This window comes from Drosophila obscura, unplaced genomic scaffold (assembly GCF_018151105.1).
Source record: "Drosophila obscura isolate BZ-5 IFL unplaced genomic scaffold, ASM1815110v1 contig_170, whole genome shotgun sequence".
NCBI classification, from domain to species: Eukaryota; Metazoa; Arthropoda; class Insecta; order Diptera; family Drosophilidae; genus Drosophila; species Drosophila obscura.
In genome coordinates, this window is record NW_024542758.1 from 192,919 (window position 1) to 220,842 (window position 27,924).

General features: G+C 36.4%; 4 protein-coding genes across 4 annotated transcripts; 2 read left to right on the forward strand and 2 right to left on the reverse strand.

The window, feature by feature from the left end:
* Positions 1–103: 103 nt before the first annotated feature.
* Positions 104–2,453, reverse strand: LOC111074425. The gene is made up of 9 exons (XM_022367198.2): positions 2,162–2,453; positions 1,925–2,088; positions 1,671–1,856; positions 1,496–1,611; positions 1,331–1,424; positions 1,093–1,269; positions 743–1,035; positions 537–682; positions 104–467 (listed from the first exon to the last, which is right to left on the reverse strand). Exons 1-9 carry the CDS (start codon positions 2,439–2,441, stop codon positions 154–156), a joined length of 1,770 nt encoding a protein of 589 aa, XP_022222890.2. The 5' UTR covers positions 2,442–2,453; the 3' UTR covers positions 104–153.
* A 153-nt stretch (positions 2,454–2,606) lies between these two features.
* On the reverse strand, positions 2,607–5,159 carry LOC111074426. The gene is made up of 10 exons (XM_022367199.2): positions 4,800–5,159; positions 4,570–4,733; positions 4,316–4,501; positions 4,131–4,246; positions 3,971–4,064; positions 3,716–3,892; positions 3,366–3,658; positions 3,160–3,305; positions 2,776–3,099; positions 2,607–2,700 (listed from the first exon to the last, which is right to left on the reverse strand). Exons 1-9 carry the CDS (start codon positions 5,077–5,079, stop codon positions 2,795–2,797), a joined length of 1,761 nt encoding a protein of 586 aa, XP_022222891.1. The 5' UTR covers positions 5,080–5,159; the 3' UTR covers positions 2,607–2,700; positions 2,776–2,794.
* Positions 5,160–6,761: 1,602 nt separating this feature from the next.
* Positions 6,762–10,295, forward strand: LOC111074410 (neuropeptides capa receptor). The gene is made up of 10 exons (XM_022367170.2): positions 6,762–7,230; positions 7,333–7,483; positions 7,536–7,626; positions 7,681–7,880; positions 7,947–8,120; positions 8,179–8,253; positions 8,314–8,458; positions 8,525–8,711; positions 8,855–8,956; positions 9,302–10,295. Exons 1-10 carry the CDS (start codon positions 6,994–6,996, stop codon positions 9,404–9,406), a joined length of 1,467 nt encoding a protein of 488 aa, XP_022222862.2. The 5' UTR covers positions 6,762–6,993; the 3' UTR covers positions 9,407–10,295.
* A 1,095-nt stretch (positions 10,296–11,390) lies between these two features.
* LOC111074418 (alpha-protein kinase 1) lies at positions 11,391–13,602 on the forward strand. The gene is made up of 4 exons (XM_041592182.1): positions 11,391–12,082; positions 12,167–12,826; positions 12,926–13,121; positions 13,226–13,602. The coding sequence occupies exons 1-4, from the start codon at positions 11,471–11,473 to the stop codon at positions 13,258–13,260; spliced, it is 1,503 nt and encodes a 500-aa protein (XP_041448116.1). The 5' UTR covers positions 11,391–11,470; the 3' UTR covers positions 13,261–13,602.
* Positions 13,603–27,924: the final 14,322 nt, after the last annotated feature.

Here is a 27,924-nt window from a genome sequence, read left to right on the forward strand (position 1 = left end):
TCGACCAAAAGAGGACATATCTGCAACTGGAGCAATGGATCTGCAAGAGTATCGGGACACGAAGCTACTTAATCAAGTGAAACAGTTGTACATTTGTTTCAAATCAGATTTGCACATCGAATTTTAATATATTGGCTGTCCAGAAATCAAATTTTACGTGCTTGTATATGACGGTAAATGTGATAGTTGATAAAGTGATAGCGACATGTTACTGCGGTTGGAGGAACGACTTTGACGCCGACTTGCAATGCTGCCACTTTGTTTCTTTAGATTGAACTCTTCTTCGTTACATGCTATGCAAACTTCTACAAAATGGGCAATTTGAGGAGAAGCCAGATCGTCCAACATGTTCTTAGCCCATTTCAGTGCTTCCTTGGTCCGTTCAATCTTGTGGAGTGCTGCACTTGACTTAACAATTAGAAAAGTGCACAGAAAACGCCATATCAGGCTATTACAGTTTTTAGTTTCTGAAAAATTATGAATTTGTATGTTACTTGTGGACATAATTACAACACAAGTAATAGAAGAAGCCTCACCTATCAAGCCCTTTCTAGCTGCAAAGCAGCATTCATCAAAGCGATTTGATTTGAGATGAGTGTAACCAATTTGATGCAACAGATAGCATTTCTCGATCGAATATTTGGCAAACAGCATTCGTTTTTCCAATCGAGTTATCATCTGTCTATAAATCACGAATTTTCATAGTAGTATCGTGGATTTATTGTTGGGTAGAAACTGTTACCTGGATTTTGAGAGGGACGGATCTGATATATCGGCGTCCTGATGAGTCGACCGGTCTCCAAATACGAAATTTTGAACATCCCACGATTTGTCGGTGGGCAGGCGAAGTAACTTCAGAAGAGCATTCTTGTCGGTGTGACGATTCATATCGGGAGGAACTGTGCACTGTTCGGCAAATGCCAGCGCCAATGTGTTGTAAACTTCATTCATAAATTCAAATTTCCATGGCATAATCCTATCCGTTTTTAAGACAACGTAGTCTCCCATAACTTCTTCCACGTACTTTGAAAGTTTCTGAAATCAACAAAATGTCTTTTATGAAAACAAAAAATGGGAAAACATGAAACTCACCGTTACGTTGCCGGCAGCACGAAGCTTTCGAATGCTCCTTAACACCGAACGCATATTACGACTTGTTTGGTACTGTGCACGGTAAAGAAAGTCCTCCCGAAATTGGTCCATCAGTTTCTTGTTCGTAAATTTGTTATATCGGAGGTAGTACATGGGAGCACGAGCATGAAGCATTTTCTGGAATATATTTATGTAAAATTTAAAATATCACAATAGTTGAAGCATTACTTTTACATACCAAGAATTTTTTTAGCTCATCGTATTTCTTTTTATTTAGAGCTCCCAAAAAATGTTTCGAGTTTCTGCACTGTTCAAGTAGCAAAGTTGGGTTCCTGAACATAGACGATCCCAGCAGTTGATAGAAACACCCATTATCAATTGATTAGTTTTAATATAAATTTACCTTAGCAATTTCCTCAAAAAAACCACATCGATCCATGACTTGTCCATGTAAATTTGATTAAACACATCAAATGCCCGACCTCGCCTTGCGATTTCCAGCGGGGATAATAATTCGTCCTTGTACAAATTGAGAGAATATTGTTAGGCGTACTAAAATGGTAACTTTTTGTACATACTTCGATTTCCTGGATACTTAAAACATCGCATTTGTCTTGTTCTTTTAATATTTTCCAGAGTGGTTTGTTTTGAGCTGGATTGCGTGCCTTAAGGTCCATTTCCCTTACATGGATTAACAGCTTTTCATTCGAAGCTATAAACTGTGTTAGTTCTTCTCCACAACAGTTTTTAATATTTTCGTCAACCTAAAACCATTAAGGAGTCAGAAATCATGGGAATATAAACAGATATGCACATTAGCGATAAATCGTACCACAGCGAGACGTTCCTCAAATGATTTAGTCTTGTTTCCTTTGAATAGCCGAGTATTGTCGTGTAACTCCGCCTTGGCAATTTCAAGCTGATTCAGTTCATAGAGAGCATCACAAATTTCCAAATTAATTGGAGCGTTTTTGATATTAAGACTTTTTAAAATTCCTGTAAATAAATAAATATAAAAATATATTGTACAACATTATGCGGGCAGAACATTCTCAGAGTATAAACATACTTTGTGCCTCTGCACAATCCTTTAGAGCTCCTTCGGTTTGAGCATTCTTCCGTTTAGTTTGGCTCCGATGGTAAAGAGTCACATAATCCTCGGGTAGCATGGAGAGTGCCTTATTGTAATAGTACATGGCCATGTTCTCCCTTCGCCGGCCAGAGTAGTACGAACCCCAGTCCTTGTAAATGCCATGCTCTGTTTCAGGACTCCAATCAATTTTCATCCATAATGGTATGTCGGCTCCAATTCCTGCCGGTGGTATAGGATTCGGAACTATTGAAGTCATCTTTTGTTTTTATTTATTTTTGTTGATTTTTATTTTTTTATTATTTTGTGGTGTGGTTTGTTTGAGTGTTTAGAACATAATAAAGGAAATAAATTTTGAAAAAAAAATTTTTGAGTACAACTCTCATTTCAAAGGCCCCATGATATATTCTGAGAAATATTCTGTGATTCAGCAAATTCACATCTTTTAATCTCTCTTCGTCATTATAACGATGTACCATGATTGTTCCTTTCTAGCTGTTGCCTCAACAAAGCATTGACTAAAGAAGAGTTGGGAAATGGAGAAGAAATATATTTAAAAAAAACAATTTTATAATGATTTCAATTAATTGTACCTGGAATATTATTACACACTTATTTTTGGATATTTTCAAAACTAGTCTCAGTGTCGTCTGTCCTCAGAGTCATCACGGACGAAGAACTTTGACGTCGGCTTTGAATACTACCGCGTTGTTTCTTTACATTAAATTCTTCTTCGTTACATGCTATGCAAACTTCTACAAAATGAGCAATTTGAGGAGAAGAAAGTTCGTTCATCATTTTCTGAGCCCTAATCAGTGCTTCCTTTGTCCGTTCAACCTTGTGGAGGGCTGCATTTGACTTAATAATGAGAAGAGTGCACAGAAAACGCCATAACAAGCTATTACAGTTCTTAGTTTCTGAAAATAATAAATTTTTAAGTTACTTGTGGATATAATTACACTTAGCCTTTCGCTCACCTATCAAGCCCTTTCTAGCTGCAAAGCAGCATTCATCAAAGCGATTTGATTTGAGATGAGTGTAACCAATTTGATGCAACAGATAGCATTTCTCGATCGAATATTTGGCAAACAGCATTCGTTTTTCCAATCGAGTTATCATCTGTCTATAAATCACGAATTTTCATAGTAGTATCGTGGATTTATTGTTGGGTAGAAACTGTTACCTGGATTTTGAGAGGGACGGATCTGATATATCGGCGTCCTGATGAGTCGACCGGTCTCCAAATACGAAATTTTGAACATCCCACGATTTGTCGGTGGGAAGGCGAAGTAACTTCAGAAGAGCATTCTTGTCGGAGTGACGATTCTTATCGGGAGGAACTGTGCACTGTTCGGCAAATGCCAGCGCCAATGTGTTGTAAACTTCATTCATAAATTCAAATTTCCATGGCATAATCCTATCCGTTTTTAAGACAACGTAGTCTCCCATAACTTCTTCCACGTACTTTGAAAGTTTCTGAACTCAACGAAATTTCCATAATGTCCCCTACAAAAAATACAAATAAAAACTCACCGTTACGTTCCCGGCAGCACGAAGTCTTCGAATGCTCCTTAATACCGAAAGCATATTACGACTTGTTTGGTACTGCATACGATAAAGATAGTCCTCCCGAAATTTGTCCATCAGTTTCTTGTTCGTGAATTTGTTATATCGGAGGTAGTACATGGGAGCACGAGCATGAAGCATTTTCTGGAATATATTTATGTAAAATTTAAAAGTATTTGTAGTATTTAATATCGCAATAGTTGAAGCATTAATTTTACATACCAAGAATTTTTTTAGCTCATCGTATTTCTTTTTATTTAGAGCTCCCAAAAAGTATTTCGAGTTTCTGCACTGTTCAAGTAGCAAAGTTGGGTTCCTACAAAAAGATTATATTAGTAATTAATAATTAATCAGCTCCTGATTAGCTTTTATCCGAAATTACCTAAGTAATTTTTTCAAAAATACCACATCAATCCAGGATTTGTCCAAGTAAATCTGATTAAACACATCAAATGCCCGACCCCGTCTTGCAATTTCAAGCGGTGAGAGTAATTCGTCCTTGTAACAATTGAGAACAAAATCTTGTTTTATGAACTAATTAAAAACATTTTTAGGTTTTGTACATACTTCGATTTCCTGGATACTTAAAACATCGCATTTGTTTTGTTCTTTTAATATTTTCCAGAGTGGTTTGTTTTGAACTTGATTGCGTGCCTTAAGGTCCATTTCCTTTACATGGATTAACAGCTTTTCATTCGAAGCTATAAACTGGGTTAGTTCTTCTCCACAACAGTTTTTAATATTTTCGTCAACCTAAAACCATTAAGGAGTCAGAAATCCTGGGAATATAGACAGATATGACGATTAACGATAAATCGTACCACAATGAGACGTTTCTCAAATGATTTAGTCTTGTTTCCTTTGAACAGCCGAGTATTGTCGTGTAATTCCGCCTTGGCAATCTCAAGCTGATTCAGTTCATAGAGAGCATCACAAATTTCCAAATTAATTGGAGCGTTTTTGATCTTTAGTCCTTTTAAAATTCCTGTAAATCAATGTTATAAATTGTATAACATTATGCGGGCAGAACATTCTCGGTGTATAAACATACTTTGTGCCTCTGCACAATCCTTTAGAGCTCCTTCGGTTTGAGCATTCTTCCGTTTAGTTTGGCTCCGATGGTAAAGAGTCACATAATCCTCGGGTAGCATGGAGAGTGCCTTATTGTAATAGTACATGGCCATGTTCTCCCTTCGCCGGCCAGAGTAGTACGAACCCCAGTCCTTGTAAATGCCATGCTCTATTTCAGGACTCCAATCAATTTTCATCCATAATGGTACGGCTGCTCCAATTCCTGCCGGTGGTGTAAGATTTGGAACTATTGAAGTCATCTTTTGTTTTTTTAATATTTTTTCTTTATTTATTTATTTTGTTTTTTTTTATTTTGTTTGTGTGTATTGTATGAGTACTCCGAATATAATGAGTAAAATGCATATTCAAACAATGTTAAAAATATGACTTTAATTCAAAAGGTCCTACGCATGCTACACTTTTTGTATATTCTGGGCTGCCGACACAGACACCTGCCCTTAGAGTGACAGCACCGTGACATATCTGTCCGATTTATGTGCATATATTAAGGTGTGAAGAATTATAACTACAAAGTTGTAGTTGCAATGCTCTAATTGGCATTACAATTAAAAACTTTCCGTCTCTTCCAATCATCGCAACGATGTGTGTGACAAACATACGAACATATTTGTTGCCTTAGCAAAGAGTCGATTCCTTCCTAACGTAGTTATTTTAAATTAAAATAATAATTTAAAAAATGTGGGCACATATGTTTATTATTTTACTGGTGCTTGTATCTACAAAGTTAGAGTATAAAAAAGGAATTATGCGCCCTAGCTTATTCAACAAAAGTATGAATTTATTGTTACAGAGCTGCAATTATTTCTGAAATTAGTTCTCAAATGCAACAATTAAAATCCACTAGCTCGTAACAGAAAGAGTCGGACTTTAACGCCTGCGCACTTATTTACCTCTAAAATTCGTATCCGTTCAGTTTGTTTTGCTGGTGATGTCCTCTTGGATGAGCCACCAGTTATGTTGCACCTCTTGTTGGCTGTGCATCCTATGCGCACACTGTTCAAATAAAGAGTACATTTATTTTTAAGCTAATTACGAGATTGTGACAGCCTCAATATTGTGGTTTTCAACGTATGTTTTTTAAATGTGTAAAGGAATCACTAGGCTAAAGCAAAGTATGTACATTAATGTGTGTGTGTAAAATAAAGAATATAAATATATATATCTGATATAGTTATCTGAAAGTGCTTTGGTGCTTAAGCAGCCATGTATGTTTTTTCTGTATTTCTCCATTCCAGTTAATTCCAAAAGTATATTTGACGTTTCTTTAGATCTACTTAAACTTTTACGCGCAAAAAGTAACGGTAAGAACATATGCATGTATGTATGGTTGTCATAGAATAACATATCCTGTATGAATTTAGTACGTGTTAAATTTAGTTTCAGCTTAACCACAGAAACCACAGAGGAACGAAGCGTGAAAATATTTATGGTTTCATTAGGGTGCATTAGCCATGTGTTCATAATTACTTTACTTGTATGCTGTTACCTAACTAATGGTTGCCGGTATTTGGTTCTAGGAAGTCTCTTTAAGTCTCTCTCTAATTCTCTAAGGCCGATTCCAGCTAACATTCGTATTGCCGAAATGATAATAAGCAGCAAAGAAAGAATGACGATCAAATCGAATGATGTAGGTTTTGTCTATGGTCTGTGAGTATGGAAAGTTAGGGCTTTGAACCCATAACGTTTGAATTTGATTTAAGTTATATATGATCTATTATTTGTACGTAAATGCCCATTGCCTCTTAAATTATTTGCTTAAATTTGATTGTTTTTGACGTAAATATAAAATATTACTCATTCTGCGGCATGAACGCGGCTTCATATCTCTTTTAATTTAGAATAAACACATCTACATTCATAATATCTATATAGATATACAAATGTACATACATTTGTACAATGTATCTACAGATTAGCCAAAACCATGCCTTTTATCTCTCTATCGCTTGACGGCGCAAAGTAATCTGAAGGCACCTAAAAGATACAGTGGCAGTTTCATTACGATAACGAATAGGCGGATCTCTCTCTCTCTCTCTAAAATATTCGCCATATGTGCTTTTACCCAATTAAACTCATTTCAACAGCCTCCGCTTTTGGATGCGGATACGGTTAGCACGGAGTGAAAACCAAAGCGCGTTTATATTGCCAGCAAGATGGAATCGGTCACGGAATTGCCGTCGTTTCCATTCCTGGAGCTCAATAATAGTAGTATGGTGTTCAATAAGAGTATTGACAATATAAATCAGATACTGGCGACCAGCTTTAACATGGCTCCGGAACATGCCCTAGAGGCAGAGGAGTATGGCTGCTTCACCGCCAACTGCTCACCTTCGGAATACGTGGAATTTGTTCTGGGCCCACAAACGTTACCACTCTATAAGGCGGTTTTGGTAAGTCACTCGATCCACTACTAAATTATACACTTGGAATGCAAATAAATTGTGGCGTAATAACTTAAGAAGTTTCCTTTCCCCTTTAATAAAACATTTTAGATTACTATTATATTTGGAGCTGTTTTTATAACTGGGGTGATAGGAAATCTTCTTGTGTGCATAGTGATAATAAGACATTCCACAATGCACACGGCGACTAACTACTACCTCTTCAGTCTTGCCGTTTCTGATCTGCTCTACTTACTCTTTGGTTGGTTTATTAAAATATAATAATATCATTCTAATAATATCAATACATCCAGGACTACCCGCCGAAGTGTTTCTGTACTGGCACCAGTATCCATTTCTCTTTGGATTGACCTTTTGCAAGATACGAGCATTCATATCTGAGGCGTTAGTATAATGAAACTTTGATTGTTGCAAAACTCATTCCCGTAAATATTTCAGTTGCACTTATGTGTCGGTGTTTACGATCGTTGCCTTTTCCATGGAGCGATTTTTGGCCATCTGCTATCCGTTGTACCTGTATGCAATGGTTGGGTTCAAGCGTGCCGTGCGGATCATAACAGCACTGTGGATTATAAGTTTTATAAGCGCCATACCGTTTGGTTTACTCACAGACATTCAATATCTCATTTATCCACTGGGTATGCTTATATTTGGATCCTTCTGAATCTGAAGATCAAATCATATAATTTGTACTCAACTTACAGATAATGCCCCCATAGCGGACTCTGCATTCTGTTCAATGTCCCCAGAGATTCCGAACATCATACCCATATTTGAGATATCGTTTTGTGTGTTCTTCGTGATTCCCATGATCATTATCATTTTGCTGTACGGGCGCATGGGAGCTAAGATACGATCAAGAACCACACTAAAATTGGGTGAGTATTATGGAAAATATCGATCCCTGAATGTGATGTACTAAACTTCTGGTTCTAGGGGTTCGACATGGAACCATCAATCAAGAAGCGAGAAACTCACAAAAGAAAAAAAAGACAGTCATACGAATGTTGGGTGAGATATTATTAATCTAAGAATGGATTGCAAATATTTTAAATTTCGATTCAAAAATAGCCGCTGTGGTCATAACATTTTTTGTGTGCTGGTTTCCCTTTCACATTCAAAGACTTTGGTACTTGTACGCAAAGAATATTGAAAATTTTCAAGACATAAACGAATGGCTGTTCTCCATTGCTGGATTCGCATACTACGTATCATGGTGAATACGAAACAATAGCTAAAGTCTCCATAAAGTAGTTTCTATAACGACTCTACTTGTTCACAGCACCATTAATCCAATAGTATATAGTGTAATGTCACGTCGCTATCGGGTCGCATTTAAAGAGTTACTTTGTGGCAAACCTGTGGGAGCCTACTACAACAGCGGATTTGCAAGGGATTGCTCGAGCTTTCGAGAGCCCACAACGGCCACAAGTCTGGGTAACAACAAGGGCTACGATCGGGTTCAATCTGTAAGTATTAAGATGAGTTAATATGTACATATTTCTGATCAATACTCAAACTACATACATCGCAGAGAGCTCTTATCCTGGCGATTTCGACTGATTAGGCATGCCAAATATATATATTTATATAATCAACTAAATTTTCTTAGGTACACGTTCGATCCAGCCATTATGATAATGCTAACGAAAGCTCTTCTATGTCTTCGAATAGAGTGCTAATCAAGAAAACATACAGCCTTCCTCTACCAAAGGTAAATATACAAACAAGAAATCTCCAGTTTGATAACGTTCCTAATACGTTATCTTTTTCTTTGAACACACTCGTAGTCTTTCTTTTTTATCTGTTTGCCAACTTTTATGTTTTTTTTTTGTTGTTGTTGAACATTCTAAGATTTATGGTAATTTATATCGAGGCCCTAAATTTAAAAATATGTAAATATGAAAAATCGAATTGAACCACTCTATCGGTCCTATTTTCCATTGGAATGATATGGGATCAAAAGACAGCATCAATATAATTTAGTGCTATTTTCTTGCTTATATTTGTATTCGATCTTAGCTAGTTTTGAATTAATTTTTAAATATTATATTTTTAGAATGCAGACTCAACCGTAATAAGCAGAACAGATATTGTGATCGTACTTGAAAATAGTGCAAGTGCCCGAACAGATGGCGAAGAATCAAAGGAAACTTGCATTTAAAGACGTACGATATTAAGATAATTTAGGGTTACAAATGTAAAATCTGAGCTAACTTGCAATTTGACCTTTTTTAAATCTAAGGGATTGGGAAACACCTCCACATGATTTTAACATGGAATATGCTCACAAACACTGAAATTCATATCAAGAACCTCCTATGTAATATTTTCTATGAATAAGCAATTATATTAGCACATAAATGATTTTTAAGAATACAATATTTATTTAGTTTTGAATATGGAATTATTATAGACATCATGAGGAAAAAAACTTCGTAGTTCCTATACTCTCGTGCGTAGTGTAGAGAATGACCAACATCTTGTGCTCTTTAATCGAGATAAACTTTTCGTTGATGTGGTTTTTAAGATGCAGATAATTATCATATTTCAAAAACCAAAACTAACAGGCCTTTTATCAATGAACACATTAACGATTTACAGTTTCTAAGATGCTTTGCATGACAATGACAGAAACCAGCGCTTTTATTTTGATATCTCATACATATGTTGTTCTCTTGAAAGAAACCAATGCCAAAATGCCAAACCAAAGCGAAAGTCGTACCATTATAATCTATAATTATAGTTCATTTTCATTTTCATTATCTTACGCTAAAAGAATGCATAAATTATCGAAAACTTAAATAAATGAAATGGAAATGAAAAACTTGTAAACTCTCAACTGAGTACAAATATTCACTGATTAGCTGAAACCTGTACTCGTTTGACTCCAGTTATGAACACAAATGAATAACCTTTGATATATGTAACTTTCTCCTACAAGACGAACAATTACTAAATAATGAATAATATTTACAGCATATTCATTTGTATATTGTTGATGTAGGTTCTCATGCATTACGTTTAACAAAAATATACAATAAAATACACTTAATTAATTGCCGAATTTAAACCAGTAATAACTCTTGAGTAGACATTTATCAACGGTAGAGTTTTGCTCCTCCATAATTTTCAATACTCCATACCTGAGCCTTTTTCAAATCTTTGCAGACGATCGCTCAGTGAGAGGGTATACAAAGCTTCGGCTCTAGAGATAGCCTTTCTTTTTTGATTTTGCAACAGCTCCACTGTGCCACACTTTCAAATGGAAGCATTTTTGTCTCAGTGTGCATGTGGCCGACGAACAAGCCACATTGCCCCAGTGGTAACGATTGCAAAACAGGTTTTCGAGCCCGTACATGGACTGGTTCAGAAATGTTCCACTTGTAAACTTAGTTGCCTCCGCGAGTCCGAGCCAAAGTCAGCCATCAAAGCTGAAGAAGAAAGTGAGATGAGATGTGATGTTTGCAAGATTGGATTTATTGACTTTTTTGTTTCGTATTTTGTGATATTGTGATCGACTAGCGGTTCTTTAAATAACAAACTGTTAACTAAGTATTGAGACCCCAAAGACCCAACACCTCAGCAAAAGCTGCATCGCATCGGAGCATTCATAGTGTAGACGGTGGTGCTAAGATAACAAAGAAAGTGAGATCAACTAGTTTGGATGGCATAGCAAAAGATGCTTGTCCGAAAGTTTCCTGTGTGTGTGTGCGTGTGTGCGAGTAAAATTTGAAAGAAATTCCACTTTTTACTTTCGGAAAAGATCTCGAAGCAGCTGCGGAACTGAGAAATGTCAAATATCAATAGACCGTCGTGGAATCAAGTCGCGCGAGCCACGAACCAGCTCTGATTCTTCATTGTGTAATTACACTCTTCGTAAAGAGCCCCAAAATGTCGCAAGGCGTAATAAATATATTGAACAATCTTCTGAAGATTCTTATTGTGTTTGCCTGCGTTTACTCGCGAGTGCAGTGTAACAATAGTGGGCAAGAATTTACCAGTGACACTGATCTTCTGCGCAGTGCAAGGCTATTTGATTTTTTGGGCGAACCCAAGCACTTTACCCACCCCACTCGCAATAGACACCCAGGACCAAATATGTTTCAACGGAATCGCCTGAATGCACGCTCCGATGGTCCTGCTCCTGCCCCTGCTCCATCACTAAACAATTATCCACCCAAATATACCTTTGAGATCTCCACAACCGCCAGCAGGACTGCATTTAATGGGCATAGAGCAAAGTGGGAACTATCCGTTCATCAAAAACAATCCGCAGCACGGGGGATATCACTACGATAATAGTAAACCAGAGAGATTTGCACACTTCAAGGATGCTGTGCTCGACGTGGGAAAGAACCAATTCGTACGACCAGAGGGTATTCTCCAATATCCCTCCGATCAGTACATACATAACTTAAAGGCATCGTCCCATCGGTTTAATGGAAATGCCAATGTGTTACAAAAGAGTCCCAACCCATTATACACCCCGTTCCAGCAGCATGAGATTCCTGTACAGTCCACCCAATACTTGCACTATCCGAAACCTTACGTTCAGCCTGAAAGCTACGGTCCAGTGCAATCGAAGCAAGCTGTCATGAAAAAAGCTCAATTTCCGCAGGAACATAGTACCTACTCGGTGCACGAAGAGTTTGAAAATATTCCTAAGCAAGCCATTCTTCAGCACCAGGGGAATTTCCGCCAGCCAGTTGCACCAAAAATAGATTCTAAAGAGGCTCAGGATTACCTACACTTCATGGGCACCAATGAGTACTTTTTACCCAAACGAGATCCTGACTATAAAAAATTGGACGCTGAGCACGATGGTATCCCCATCCCCGTCCAGCATACTCATCAATATCCACAACCGCAGCAGCAGCAAACACAGCAACAGCAGCAGCAGCAACAACAGCAACTGCAGCAGCAACTGCAGCAGCAGCAGCAACACCAGCAGCAACACCAGCAGCAACAGCAGCAGCAACAGCAGCAGCAACAGCAGCAGCAACAGCAGCAGCAACAGCAGCAGCAACAGCAGCAGCAGCAGCAACAAAAACAGCAGCAGCATTATCCCATAAACGGGGGCACCCAACATCATGCCACAGACAATAGTCTGTCGTCCAGCTATAACGAACCCATCCAAGTAGCTGATTTGTTTTATAATCAAGATCCCGCACCACCAAATGTGGCTGTTGTTCGCGGCAGCTATCAAGCCGGCCAGGATGTATTTGTGGTAAAGTCTGATGGAAATAAGGCTGTGAAGCATGTGGTTCTATCTCCAATGGCAGTCCAAACTACGACACAAGCACCACCATCAACGACAAGAAAACAAAATCTCCAAAAGAGTCACAAAGGTTTTACACAAGAGCCGCTGCGGTTTGAATTTACTGAACAAGATGCTATTAGAGGACATATAAGCTACACCCAATCTCCGCAAGGGAACAAATACACCTATGAGACAATCTACTCAACACCTCACCAAACAAATCTGGTTCAAGCGCCCGCTCCCATCGGCGAGATTGCCAAGCCAATCAATGAATATAGTGACGACATAGAAGACAGCGCCGACACGGAAAATTCGAAACAGGTAGGAAGAGGATCCGTAGCCCATGAATCATAATAAATCATTTCATGTCTTTTTCAATGTTCCTTTCAAATTATCATGTCTGATTCTTCTATATTTCAGCAACAGAGCGAAAATTCACAAATACAAGCTGCAGGTGCTGCGAACTCTCAGGATGATACAAAGGCTACCGAAAGCTACTGTGAAAATATATGCGCAAATGTTTATGATGAAAATGACGAGATAGTTTGTGGATCCGACGGATACATGTATACAGGAGAAACTCAATTAGAGTGTTATTCGTCTTGCCTTAATATAAGTAAGTAAAGTATGCTTGAAGATCGTCTGTAAGGAGAGTATAGAGCATACTGTGATGTTGACATTATCTTTTATGCATTTGTTAAACAATTTCTTTCCTTTCAGGTATAACTATCAAAAGTAAAGGATCTTGCACATAAGCCCTTAGTGCGTTTCACTTAATGATACTTAGAATAGCGTACATGTAACCAATTTGTTAGTTCTAATAATTTATTTATATTATTTATTTTTAGTTTAATTGTAATTATAATCACAGCCTCAGCTATTTACACTAGCAATATTGATCAAATTTAAGGTTTTTAAAAAGGTAGATATATTGATACTGATGTTATTGAAGAAATCTGACTCTTGCTTGAATAATTTAATACAATAATAATGATGAAGCTCTCAATCTATACATAAATCATTTATGCTTATATATAAAGACCTTTTATCCTAAAATTATATCCCTACGTTTGCTGTCTGTGGAATATGAGAAAATATTAGGAAACAAAAGAAAAATACTAATAAATAATAGTAATAACTTTATCCTATGATGCAGATTTAAAGATTTATCATTATTACAATTTCTATCGCCTTCTGCTTGAATTTAGAGATCGCGGAAGATGGCCTTGCTTCGCACAAAAATTAGTGCTTGTCAAGGATTCCCCTCTGAGTTTTCATCTGTCCAGACTCTAATCGAGTTCCTTGATGGAGCTATCACAGGAGTCCGAATTTCCAGTTTTTGGATGCCCCAGTTCATTCATTTATAGTGTCCGCACTCTGGGAAGATACTCTGATCCAGAATGAGAATGAGGCCAGGATGAGTTATCTGCTTGTTGAAGGTGAAGGTAGGGATGTTAAATATGCATAATAATAGATTTTGTAATTAGGTGATATGGTTTTTGGCGTACAATTTAATGTTGATATTTTTGAATATAGCAGCTAGCTTTAATTGTCATAGAAGCCAGATTTAATAGTTAACAAAGTCTTATTGTAATTTGTACCAGGCGTACCATGGGAAAACACGTGTCATGGAATGTTACCTCTGCAGCCAGTTACAGAGGCATTCAGCAGCGAGCTAACAGAGAAAGAAAAAGAGAGTGAGCTAACAGAGAACCAATTATCTCGTGTCGTTACAGCGGCATGTTAATTTTTCAGCGACAGTGATGGACAAGAGTCGCCAATTAGTGGCGTGACTGAAACACCGAAAGGTTTTGAGTGCCAACAAAAAATTTTCAAATTAAATAGTTTGAAAACTCACAACTTTTTAACAGCGCCTTTCTCTGCGCTTCTCATATGTTGTACGTAAGAAGGTGTGATTTTTGAAACTATTTAACAGTAGAGAGTAAACAACTACCTTCCTCCCTCTCTCTCTTTCTCTGTTAATAAAGAATGCTCTCGTTCTTTGCTGTGATTCAGGGAGAGTAGCGACTAGCAGAGTCGAAAGTTTAGCTTTGACTCTCCGGCGCTGCGTGAAAAGCTCCACGCTCTGCGCTCGTATCATAGCTATTTGGACTTGACCTTACCTACATGCATATACATACACTAAGCCACCAGCTTTCGCTCTCGTTTTTATCAGTGAGAGAAGAGAACAGCAGAAACGAATGCCGATCTACAAGCCGAGATTTGACTCGCGCACGATGTCTGCTGAACCCACCTTACCACCCTTACCACCCTATTTCGCTCTCGTTTTTCGACGAAGCTTTAGCCGTCCGCGCCGCTTCATTCTTATCGAAGCTTGCAGTTCCCCCGGTCACTCATTCAAAGCGGTCATTAAATCGGTCAACTAAATCGTGTCTGTTCGTGTCGTGAGTGCGCGCATAAGTAACTAAATCGTGTGTCCAGTCGAGTGAAAAGTGGAGTGAAAATAAGTTCGGTTAAAATAAATTGAAAGGAATAAAAATAATAAATGATAATAATAAAAAATATTTCAAATAAATAAATAGTAACAAGAAATAAATAATCAAATCATATAAATAAATTGAAATAAATAAAAATAAATAATTGCAATAAACATGTAATAATTCGATAAAATAATAGTAAAATAAAATTAATTAAAACAACAAAAATTAAATAATATTCTAATATATTTAAGTGATATCAATCGCTTCCTGATTTCAATCGCGTGTGTTAGGTGTGTGTGTGTGTGTGCATCGCAATAAAACTAAATAAAATAATATTCAACGCTACAGAATGAAAAAACAACGATAACCCAAAAGAAACATTAAATTATATTTAACACTACAGCAATAAAAACAACAATGCAATACAAGGAAATGGAAAAATATTCCACAGCTATGTATGTATGTAATGCATTATATAAGGGGGTGAGTATTTGCTGTTTTGGTTAATGTAACTCTTTATACCGTTTTTCAAATTTTACTTATACATATATTTTGAAATTTATATTTTCAATATTTTTATATTCTCGTAATCCGTTTTATTTATGAATATGTTTATTTCCTCATTTTACTTTCGTCATATTTCAGTTATAGGGTTCTGTTTTTGTTTATGATCAGAGAATTTATTCTGGTGTGATATTTATTTGGTTTTCAGTGCGTTCAGGGATTTTTTTTCTTACTGCATCAGAAGCATTACTTTAATGATACTCTGATCATACATATTACATATACCTAGTAGGTATTATCTACATATAAAGGGTGATATTGTGAAAGGAGTAAGGTCGAAACCCTAGGGGAAAGAATAGTGCTTTGGAGATTTACAGAAGGTTTAAGTGTGTAGTATAATGATAGAATATGTCGTAGTATATGCATGTGTAGTATTTTTCCAGTTTTAAACAGTCAATTGACCCACAATCAACCAGAAACGGTATCCGTTGGTTACAGGACTAATCGTATCCGCTGGGTACAGGACTGATCGTATCCGCTGGATACTGAAACTGAAATGAAACTCTATGCGATCCTCAATGTGGAATTTGTAGAATTTGTCGATTAATGGTAGAGTTTTTTGTAGGAGATGCATGTGTAGTAAACGATTTATCAAAAGATTTTCAAACGAGGCACTGCTAGGTGTCAAACGATTTTAACAAAAGATTCTCTTATGAGGCACTGCATGTTTTTAAACGATTTTAACAAAAGATTCTCTTATGAGGCACTGCTAGGTTTTAAACGATTTCAACAAAAGATTCTCTTATGAGGCACTGCATGTTTTTAAACGATTTTAACAAAAGATTCTCTTATGAGGCACTGCATGTTTTTAAACGATTTTAACAAAAGATTCTCTTATGAGGCACTGCATGTTTTTAAACGATTTTAATAAAAGATTCTCTTATGAGGCACTGCTAGGTTTTAATCGATTTTAACAAAAGATTCTCTTATGAGGCACTGCATGTTTTTAAACGATTTTAACAAAAGATTCTCTTATGAGGCACTGCTAGGTTTTAATCGATTTTAACAAAAGATTCTCTTATGAGGCACTGCATGTTTTTTAACGATTTTAACAAAAGATTCTCTTATGAGACACTGCATGTTTTTAATCGATTTTAACAAAAGATTCTCTTATGAGGCACTGCTATGTTTTAAACGATTTTAACAAAAGATTCTCTTATGAGGCACTGCATGTTTTTAAACGATTTTAACAAAAGATTCTCTTATGAGGCACTGCTAGGTTTTAAACGATTTTAACAAAAGATTCTCTTATGAGGCACTGCATGTTTTTAAACGATTTTAACAAAAGATTCTCTTATGAGGCACTGCATGTTTTTAAACGATTTTAACAAAAGATTCTCTTATGAGGCACTGCATGTTTTTAAACGATTTTAACAAAAGATTCTCTTATGAGGCACTGCATGTTTTTAAACGAGTTTAATAAAAGATTCTCTTATGAGGCACTGCTAGGTTTTAAACGATTTTAACAAAAGATTCTCTTATGAGGCACTGCATGTTTTTAAACGATTTTAACAAAAGATTCTCTTATGAGGCACTGCTAGGTTTTAAACGATTTTAACAAAAGATTCTCTTATGAGGCACTGCATGTTTTTAAACGATTTTAACAAAAGATTCTCTTATGAGGCACTGCTAGGTTTTAAACGATTTCAACAAAAGATTCTCTTATGAGGCACTGCATGTTTTTAAACGATTTTAACAAAAGATTCTCTTATGAGGCACTGCATGTTTTTAAACGATTTTAACAAAAGATTCTCTTATGAGGCACTGCATGTTTTTAAACGATTTTAACAAAAGATTCTCTTATGAGGCACTGCATGATTTTAAACGATTTTAACAAAAGATTCTCTTATGAGGCACTGCTAGGTTTTAAACGATTTTAACAAAAGATTCTCTAATGAGGCACTGCATGTTTTTAAACGATTTTAACAAAAGATTCTCTTATGAGGCACTGCATGGTTTTAAACGATTTTAATATGCGATTCTCAAAGTGGCATTTGTAGAATTTGTAGATTAATGGTAGAATTTGTCGTAGAATGTTAATGCGTAGTATTTGCAAGTTTCAAAAAGCCAATTGACCAACAATAAACAAAAATGGTATCCGCTGGATACAGGACTAATCTTATCCGCTGGATACAGGAATAATCGTATCCGCTGGATACAGGAACTGAATGGAAACTTTAAACAGCCAATTGACCCACAATGAACAAGAAATGGTATCCGCTATACAGAACTAATCGTATCCGCTGGGTACAGGACTAATCGTATCCGCTGGATACTGAAATGAAACTCTATGCGATCCTCAATGTGGCATTTGTAGAATTTGTAGATTAATGGTAGAATTTGTCGAGTAATGGTAGAATTTGTCGTAGAAGATTAATGCGTAGTACTTGCAAGTTTTAAAAAGCCAATTGACCAAAAATAAACAAAAATGGTATCCGCTGGATACAAGACTTATCCTCTACGATAGATACTGGAACTGAAACGGAAACTTTAAGCAGCCAATTAACCCACAATCAACCAGGAATCGTATCCGCTGGATACAGAACTAATCGTATTCGCTGGGTACAGTACTAATCGTATCTGCTGGATACTGAAACTGAAATGAAACTCTATGCGATTCTCAATGTGGCATTTGTAGAATTTGTAGATTAATGGTAGAATTTGTCGAGTAATGGTAGAATTTGTCGTAAAAGATTAATGCGTAGTATTTACAAGTTTCAAACAGCCAATTGACCAAAAATAAACAAAAATGGTATCCGCTGGATACAGGACTAATCGTTTCCGCTGGATACAATACTAATCCTAAACGATGGATACTGGAACTGAAATGGAAGCTTTAAACAGCCAATTGACCCACAATGAACAAGAAATGGTATCCGCTGGATACAGAACTAATCGTATCCGCTGGATACTGAAACTGAAATGAAACTATGCGATCCTCAATGTGGCATTTGCAGAATTTGTAGATTAATGTTAGAATTTGTCGAGTAGATGGTAGTAGTACGTCGTAGAAGATTAATGCGAGGCACTTGCAAGTTTTAAAAAGCCAATTGACCAAAAATAAACAAAAATGGTATCCGCTGGATACAAGACTTATCCTCTACGATAGATACTGGAACTGAAACGGAAACTTTAAGCAGCCAATTAGCCCACAATCAACCAGGAATCGTATCCGCTGGATACAGAACTAATCGTATCCGTTGGGTACAGTACTAATCGTATCCGCTGGATAATGAAACTGAAATGAAACTCTATGCGATCCTCAATGTGGCATTTGCAGAATTTGTAGATTAATGTTAGAATTTGTCGAGTAATGGTAGAATTTGTCGTAGAAGATTAATGCGTAGTACTTGCAAGTTTCAAAAAGCCAATTGACCAAAAATAAATAAAAATGGTATCCGCTGGATACAAGACTTATCCTCTACGATAGATACTGGAACTGAAACGGAAACTTTAAGCAGCCAATTAGCCCACAATCCACCAGGAATCGTATCCGCTGGATACAGGACTAATCGTATCCGCTGGGTACAGGACTAATCATACCCGCTGGATACTGAAAGTGAAATGAAACTCTATGCGATCCTCAATGTGGCATTTGTAGAATTTGTCGAGTAATGGTAGAATTTGTCGAGTAATGGTAGAATTTGTCGTAGAAGAATCTTTCAACAAAAGATTCTCTTATGAGGCACTGCATGCTTTTAAACGATTTTAACAGAAGATTCTCTTATGAGGCACTGCGTGTTTTTAAACGATTTTAACAAAAGATTCTCTTATGAGGCACTGCATGTTTTTAAACGATTTTAATAAAAGATTCTCTTATGAGGCACTGCTAGGTTTTAATCGATTTTAACAAAAGATTCTCTTATGAGGCACTGCATGTTTTTAAACGATTTTAACAAAAGATTCTCTTATGAGACACTGCATGTTTTTAAACGATTTTAACAAAAGATTCTCTTATGAGGCACTGCATGTTTTTAAACGATTTTAACAAAAGATTCTCTTATGAGGCACTGCTGAGTTTTAATCGATTTTAACAAAAGATTCTCTTATAAGGCACTGCATGTTTTTAAACGATTTAACAAAAGATTCTCTTATGAGGCACTGCTAGGTTTTAAACGATTTTAACAAAAGATTCTCTATAAGGCACTGCATGTTTTTAAGATTTTAACAAAAGATTCTCTTATGAGGCACTGCTAGGTTTTAAACGATTTTAACAAAAGATTCTCTTATGAGGCACTGCATGTTTTTAAACGATTTTAACAAAAGATTCTCTTATGAGACACTGCATGTTTTTAAACGATTTTAACAAAAGATTCTCTTATGAGGCACTGCTAGGTTTTAAACGATTTTAACAAAAGATTCTCTTATGAGGCACTGCATGTTTTTAAACGATTTTAACAAAAGATTCTCTTATGAGGCACTGCATGTTTTTAAACGATTTTAACAAAAGATTCTCTTATGAGGCACTGCTAGGTTTTAATCGATTTTAACAAAAGATTCTCTTATGAGGCACTGCATGTTTTTAAACGATTTTAACAAAAGATTCTCTTATGAGACACTGCATGTTTTTAAACGATTTTAACAAAAGATTCTCTTATGAGGCACTGCATGTGTAGTAAACGATTTATCAAAAGATTCTCAAACGAGGCACTGCTAGGTTTTAAAGGATTTTAATAAAAGATTCTCATATGAGGCACTGCTAGGTTTTATACGATTTTAACAAAAGATTCTCCTATGAGGCACTGCATGTTTTTAAACGATTTTAATAAAAGATTCTCTTATGAGGCACTGCATGATTTTAAACTATTTTAATAAAAGATTCTCTTATGAGGCACTGCTAGGATTTAAACGATTTTAATAAAAGATTCTCTTATAAGGCACTGCATGATTTTAAACGATTTTAACAAAAGATTCTCTTATGAGGCACTGCTAGGTTTTAAACGATTTTAACAAAAGATGCTCTTATGAGGCACTGCATGTTTTTAAACGATTTTAAGAAAAGATTCTCTTATGAGCCACTGCTAGGTTTTAAACGATTTTCACAAAAGATTCTCATATGAGGCACTGCATGATTTTAAACTATTTTAATAAAAGATTCTCTTATGAGGCACTGCTAGGTTTTAAACGATTTTAATAAAAGATTCTCTATAAGGCACTGCATGATCTTAAACGATTTTAACAAAAGATTCTCTTATGAGGCACTGCATGTTTTTAAACGATTTTAATAAAAGATGCTCTTATGAGGCACTGCATGATTTTAAACGATTTTAACAAAAGATTCTCTTATGAGGCACTGCTAGGTTTTAAACGTTTTTAACAAAAGATTCTCTTATTAGGCACTGCATGTTTTTAAACGATTTTTAAATAAGAATCTCTTATGAGGCACAGCATGATTTTAAACGATTTAAACAAAAGATTCTCTTATGAGGCATTCCTAGGTTTTAAACGTTTTTTAATACTTTAACGCGATTTTATTAAATTACGGAATCCTGTTTTTTTGCTGCACTATGAGATTAGCGTGTGGCACTGGTTCTGTCTGGACAATCCGGCGGATGTCTACCCCTTTGACGAACCCTCCGCCTACTTGGATTCAGAGCAGCTTCTGCGATTGTATCAAGAGATTTTCAAATGAGGCTCTGAATTCAAGGCTTAATTAATTAAAGTAATTAAATTTAGCTTTAATATTAACTAATTAGGCTGTTGGCTTTGCTCTGACCATAATTGGCTGTGAGTCGGACCATAGCGGCTATTATGCCAATGAAATTGTCCCAACGGGTCAGAGCCTATGTCACAATCTGTTTTTTTTCGCTTGATAATATAAATAAAAATATGTAGCATTGTTAAGAAATTTGTTCCTGATCATTGTAAAATTACTTTTTTATCAAAAGATTCTTTAATGAGTCACAATGTTTATAACGATTTTATGAAAAGATTCTCTTATGAGACACCACACGTTTTCAACTATTATACAAAAAGATTCTTAAATGAGACACTGCATGTTTTTAAATGATTTTAACAAAAGATTATCTCAAGAGGCACTCCTAGGTTTTTAAATGATTTTAACAAAAGATTCTCTCAAGAGGCACTCCTAGGTTTTAAACGATTTTAACAAAAGATTCTCTTATGAGCAAATGCTAGGTTTTAAACGATTTTAACAAAAGATTCTCTTAAGAGGCACTGCATGTTTTTAAATGAGTTTAACAAAAGATTCTCTCAAGAGGCACTCCTAGGTTTTAAACGATTTAAACAAAACATTCTCATATGAGGCACTGCATGTTAAACTTTAGACTATGGCCCTTAGGTTAAACGTTTAACAAGTCTCATTGGGCCGGCTGTTTAATGGACAAAAGTTCTCTCAAGGGCCTCCTAGGTTAAACTTTAAACAAACCTCATTGGGCCTGCATGTTTAAACATTTTAAGAAAAGTCCTTATGAGCCACGCTGGTAAACTAACAAGTCTCTAGGGCCGGCTGTTTAAAAGTACAAAAATCCTATGGGCACTGCTAGGTTTTAAACGATTTAAACAAAACATTCTCATATGAGGCACTGCATGATTTTAAACTATTTTAAGAAAAGATTCTCTTATGAGCCACTGCTAGGTTTTAAACGATTTTAACAAAAGATTCTCATATGAGGCACGGCATGTTTTTAAAAGTTTTTAACAAAAAATTCTCTTATGAGGCACTGCTAGGTTTTATACGATTTTAACAAAAAATTCTCATATGAGGCACTGCATGATTTTAAACTCATTTAATAAAAGATTCTCTTATGAGGCACTGCTAGGTTTTAAACGATTTTAACAAAAGATTCTCTTATGAGGCACTGCATGTTTTTAAACGATTTTAATAAAAGATTCTCTTATGAGCAAATGCTAGGTTTTAAACGATTTTAACAAAAGATTCTCTTATGAGGCACTGCATGTTTTTAAATGATTTTAACAAAAGATTCTCTCAAGAGGCACTCCTAGGTTTTAAACGATTTGAACAAAAGATTCTATTATGAGGCACTGCTAGGTTTTAAACGATTACAACTCAATTTTAGCTTTCGTTTTTTAACTGTCATGTTATTTTATGGTAGATTTGTAGTAGTTGATGTTTGTGTCGTATTGCTAGTTTAAAAGAGCCAATTGACCCACAATGAACCACAAATGGTATCCGCTGGAGACAGGACATTTATATCCGCTGGAACTAAAATGGAAGAGATTCTCAAATGTGTATCTCTTTTAAAGATGATTTTTAAAAGATGACTTTACCTTTTTTTTTCAATTTAAATGGTTGATTTTTAAGTTTGTAACTCTAAAAAATATTAAAACGCGTGCAAGCGCACAGCTCACCTTTTTACTTGACATACCATGATGGTATCAAAATTATCATCCTCCGCCTCCGCCTAGGTGGCGACATTGTTGTTGGCGCAGCTTCAATGTGGTTATTTTAGAGAGCGGTAGTGTGTGTAGAATGTATTTATTTTTGTTTTACACACCTTTCTGCCGTGTAATGCGAATAAGCTTTAATTAAAAGCTCAAATAAAAGCTCTTCTTAAATTTTTACCAGTTAAATATTTAGTTTCGTCTGGTTGGATTTTTTGATTGGTTTTCTTTGCCGACGGCTGGAAGTCCTTGTTAAAAAAGCATTAATTTCTTTAATTTTTAAATGGATCACATAGGAGGAAATAATATCTGTCATAGCAAACAAAATATTTAATTAAAAGTCCGATGACTGTATTATATTGCTGCTGGACTTAGGTCAGGTCAGGTTATAGTAGTCTTATACATATTTTAATATGTAGATGTTTGTGCATAAAGTTTGCGATGGCCAATCAAGTAGGGCTTGTTGCTTGAATTTATGTGTTGCCAATGTGTTATGCCGGATAGTGTCAAGAGAGGTTTCCGACGGCCAATCGAAAAGCTTCCCTGCTTGGGTGCTGCAACGGAAGTTGACAAGAGACGGGTGGATGGACGGACTACTGTTGCAAGGTTAAAACGGATGACGCTGTGCATGTCAAATAAAAGTTAAATTGTGCAATAGCTTGTGAAGTTTCAAATGCATTCGGTTAGGCCTGCAAAGAGAATGCATCGAAAACTTTTCTATATGCCCCATTTTGCAGCATTAGTTTACACCCGTTTGAACAGAAGGGAATGCAATAAAAATAAGTATTTAAATTGGCTGCATGAATTTATACAATGGTAGAACACTTGGAGAGCATACTCATCGGCATATGTATACAAAAGTAGGGAAACCCCCTTGATTAGATTGGTTTTTTCAGTTATATGTTCTACTTAGACAACGCCTTGTAGTTTTGCACTTGTAATTTAGCATTTTACATAATTTCGAAAGATGTAAAAAAGTTGCTCAAGGTTTGGCTAGACGTCGAATTCTAAAAGAAGTGCCATGACACGCTTCAACGTCACATCCGTATGACTGAGTGTGTCGCCAGTTTCAAACAGTTCCAAAGTGGCGCATATAGTACATATGTATGTATGTATGTACACACATACATACTTATGAATGTGCACTCCTATGTACATATTTTATTCATATGCTTCGCTTGCTGGCATTGTAGCGGAAAGGTTCTCTACCAAATCAGCAGAATTCGCCCCTCCTACCCTTGCACACTTTGCGCTGAAAATTTGCTCGAATTGATTCCAGAATCGAACGGGGGAGATGTAGTATAAATATGCTTTAAAACTCAAGTTTGTTCTGCTGCCTTAATTGAATGAGCGGTGTTATTCGATGATCGGGCTTATAATTTTATTACTGCTCTTATAAAATTGGCTAGGTCGTAGACATACGCTGAGAACTGCACTGCGCATGGGAAATGCAATAAACACTTCATGCATGTCATTCAAAAAAAAAAGAAAGATGAGTACAAGCGGAGTGGAGTGCTGATGGGGGAAGGGGATGGAGATGGCTGTCCCGCATCCACCCCACTGGCCACAGAGCAAACCGAATAACCCGGGACTGCTTCCAGTACGGACAACCGCAGTGACTGGTGCTTCGAGTGGCCCTGCGGTGATTGTAACGCCAAACACAGTTGGCCATATAATTGCAATTGCCAGTTTGCTGGATCCAGACCGATGCGGAGTGAAGCTCATGCCCATGCTTAGCTTGTCATTTGCAGTTAAAAGCGGTGGGATATACGAGTAGAATGGGAAGAATTTTTAGAAGAGGGAAAAATATACACTCAGGCTTATGCCATACAAGTTAAGGATAGATGTAGGTGTGATATAATAGCATCCAGTTATGCAAGATGTCGCAATTTTTGTTGCGGGTTCCACAAATTCAAGAGGTCAGGCAGGCCACGTTTTCTGTATTTATTTTTGTGGCCATTAAGCCACAAAACAACTGTCGAAAAAGCTTAGAAGGCCGTTGAAGGAAACCTAGCCAACATAAATAAATAATTGTAAGCTACTTAGCGGAGAGTCTGGGCCTTATCTGCTGGCAAATGCCACCAGTTCCTGAAAGTAGTTCCTGAAAAGCCGCTTAAGAGTTAAGAAAAATGAATCAAGTCCAGAAACAGTTTTGGCCATTATGGTTTATGGTAACGGGTTGTTATGTTGTTCATCTATCGAATTTACGACTTGTAGACGACTTTTGTTCTCTGACTATTTGTTCTCTTTTTGTGGTAGAGCTGATGATTAACAAGTAAGTTACATTTTTTTGTTGTTTAAATGCGCTTCACTGGAAAAATAATAAATTTGAAAGAGATTTCGATTTTCTCATTTACGGATTTCGAATGCAAAGAGGGGGGAATCGGTGTCCGACCACAACAGAAATCGCGCAGATTTTCCCCAAATGATGAAAAGATTGTAAATGCAGATTACGGCGTTGGCAGTGAATGAATTATTTTAAATAAGAATATATCTGTTTTTAATTGTTTTTTTCCGGTTGTGCAGGGTTGTGAGGTAGAACTGGCGGAAATTAAATAAAATGTTAAAAAAAAAGCCAAAGTTAATTGCATGAAATTTAATAGAATGCCTTGCCTCGATTAACCTACGATGTAATTGATTAAAATGGAATTCTATTCGAAGTTTATAAGATTTTAATCTCAAGCATCTATTGAAGTGCATTATACAAATTACAAAAGGCCATCTACATTCTATTTCTCCAAAGTATTAAACGGAGATGGGGGTAAATTAAGCCGTAAATCAAGTGCAACACTTTCAGCGCTTCCTTCCGCATGGAAGAAGCGACCGAAAAACACTTTGAGGGAAACAAAAGCGGGCGGCAGTGTGATTTATTTGCTTATTAATTTCCGTTTTACTGGCACACCATAACCGCAGCAGCGCACTCACAAGGAATTAAATACTGCCGGAGTCGGAGCTGGTGCCGGATAGCCTTGTCTATTCATTTACATAATATTTACATACAGCTAAATGTTTTACATTGGGTATGGTATTCAAATTCTCGTAAAAATTATAGGGTAATAATATATACTCACAGTACTTCTACTACTGAATAGTTGGAAGCTTATGGGATAGTGAAGATGTATTTGTCAAGGATCCCTTTACCTTAAAGCTTTTATTTTCATAAGGAAATCAACTAAAATAACCATTGACCCATCCCCTCCATAAAAAAAGGTTTGATTTTGTATAGTCTAATGGAATAACGATATAAATTGAATTACACTTTTCCGTGTTGGTGTGTCCATTAATATTATGGTATAATTTAAGCGGTCAAATTCCATCAAACTCAACTCTCTTCATCAACATCTCTTTGGCAATCGATAACCACAAATGATGGGGTCAACGTCAACACCTCCAGTGCAACCAATACCAAACCAATTCAATCCCATGTTCAATACTCGTAAAATCCCCACTTTTTGTGCCTCTAGGCCCCTGTGTCTGTGTCTAGCCTTTAGTGTTCCGTCTGCCGTGACCATCAATTAAATTCATTGCCAAACAAATATTGTACAAAGGAATTATAAAAGCAGGCGTACGTCGGGAGAGACACATGTTCCACAGTAGCCCGTGTGTTTCCGACAGATGTACACGAGAACAAGTACTCTACTACTGCTCGCATGGAACCCAGAGAACCATCGAGAGGTGCTTTTTTTTGTTTTTGTTTTTTCCAACTGCCAAAACCAACATACAAGCCAAAAGAGATGCCAGCATTGTGTTGATTGAATGTGCAACTGTCTGTCTGTTCCGTTCTCTCCATCATTGGGGATAGACCATGTCCATCCCATCCCATCGCATCCCTTTGCTGTTTTTGCCACGTAGCAGGCGTCGTCGTAGAAGAAACGATACAATTTGCGCCGACATTCAGTAAACAAAGACTGCCAAAATATCTGGTGGGTGGGCCGTTAGTGGGACCGAAAGGGGACTCCAATTAAAGTTTTTATACTGTTTCCGGGCTGCACTAATGCTCGAACAAGCATGTCCCCAAGCTGCAGTTCCCCACGCAGTCATTTCGTTAATTTTTTGGAATGTTTCTCTCTTTCTGTGGAGAGTGTGGAATGTGGAGAGTGGAGTGTAAGCTGGTCGATGGTAATTGTAATTGAAAGTTGCTGCTTTTGTCTGACAAGCCCATAGGCAGGCTTTATTTTCTCTCGGAAAACATTGAACAATATTGCAGCTTTGTCTTGAGACATGTTTTTGCATATTGTTTGAAAATAAATCGTGCAAAAATAGCAAAATAAACACTGACAGCAGCAGTTTGGAGCAGGGGAGTAGTGAGTAGAGTAGTTGGGCAGGGGATGAATGGGCTGCAGGGGAAATGCACTCATAAGATATACTAAATAAATGAAATGTATGAAAGTAGACAGCAAACGCTTTCCACTTCATTTCCCAGAGTCAACATAATAAAGGAAATTCGCTGAAAGCTTTCAAACGAGAAAAGCATCATCAACCCAGTAGAACGAATAATTTCCTGTTTAATTCTCTCAGCAGAATGAAATGCAGCAAATAATTTATAAGGTAGCAGCACATCCAGAAAATTTGTTTGAATATTTTTGCATATGGGCCATTAAATTTTTAGTTTTTTCTTTGTTTTCTATATAATTAAAAGTGCACACTTGGGGATACCTTCCTGCTCTTTAACAATTACACGAAATATTAGTTATTTTTTTTTAACGTTTAAAAAAATCATCAGTACAAAGCTCTTTTTGGGCGTAGTTGTATGTGAAGTTGAATTTTTATCATAGAACTCGAGCTGCAACTGCTGCAACTCCCATCATCCATATTAAAGTAGATAATAAATAAAATATCAGTTGAAACTCGCATCTACTATATGCCCCGAAATGCATTATATACTAGCCATATGTAGATGTCACCATCTCCGCAGGCTTGATCCTTTGCTTTTTTAAAGTACTTTTCAACCAAATCCCTTTCATAATTATTATACTACATTAACAAGCATTAATATAGACATTCGCTTCAGAAATTTCTGTAAGTGTTTATTGTGTAATTGGGGGAAAA

Bases quoted from the DNA above. Each gene is read 5' to 3' on its own strand.
- LOC111074425 (XM_022367198.2), bottom strand. From the start codon at position 2,441: ATGACTTCAATAGTTCCGAATCCTATACCACCGGCAGGAATTGGAGCC. The intron at 2,089-2,161 runs GTATGTTTATAC...ATTTATTTACAG, and splicing joins GGATTGTGCAGAGGCACAAA to GAATTTTAAAAAGTCTTAAT. The intron at 1,270-1,330 runs GTATGTAAAAGT...AATATATTCCAG, and splicing joins ATGAGCTAAAAAAATTCTTG to AAAATGCTTCATGCTCGTGC.
- LOC111074410 (XM_022367170.2), top strand. From the start codon at position 6,994: ATGGAATCGGTCACGGAATTGCCGTCGTTTCCATTCCTGGAGCTCAAT. The intron at 7,484-7,535 runs GTTGGTTTATTA...CAATACATCCAG, and splicing joins TCTGCTCTACTTACTCTTTG to GACTACCCGCCGAAGTGTTT. The intron at 8,712-8,854 runs GTAAGTATTAAG...AAATTTTCTTAG, and splicing joins GCTACGATCGGGTTCAATCT to GTACACGTTCGATCCAGCCA.
- LOC111074426 (XM_022367199.2), bottom strand. From the start codon at position 5,079: ATGACTTCAATAGTTCCAAATCTTACACCACCGGCAGGAATTGGAGCA. The intron at 4,247-4,315 runs GTATGTACAAAA...AATTGTTACAAG, and splicing joins TAAGTATCCAGGAAATCGAA to GACGAATTACTCTCACCGCT. The intron at 3,893-3,970 runs GTATGTAAAATT...AATATATTCCAG, and splicing joins ATGAGCTAAAAAAATTCTTG to AAAATGCTTCATGCTCGTGC.
- LOC111074418 (XM_041592182.1), top strand. From the start codon at position 11,471: ATGGGCATAGAGCAAAGTGGGAACTATCCGTTCATCAAAAACAATCCG. The intron at 12,083-12,166 runs GTCCAGCATACT...CAACTGCAGCAG, and splicing joins ACGATGGTATCCCCATCCCC to CAACTGCAGCAGCAGCAGCA. The intron at 12,827-12,925 runs GTAGGAAGAGGA...TCTATATTTCAG, and splicing joins ACACGGAAAATTCGAAACAG to CAACAGAGCGAAAATTCACA.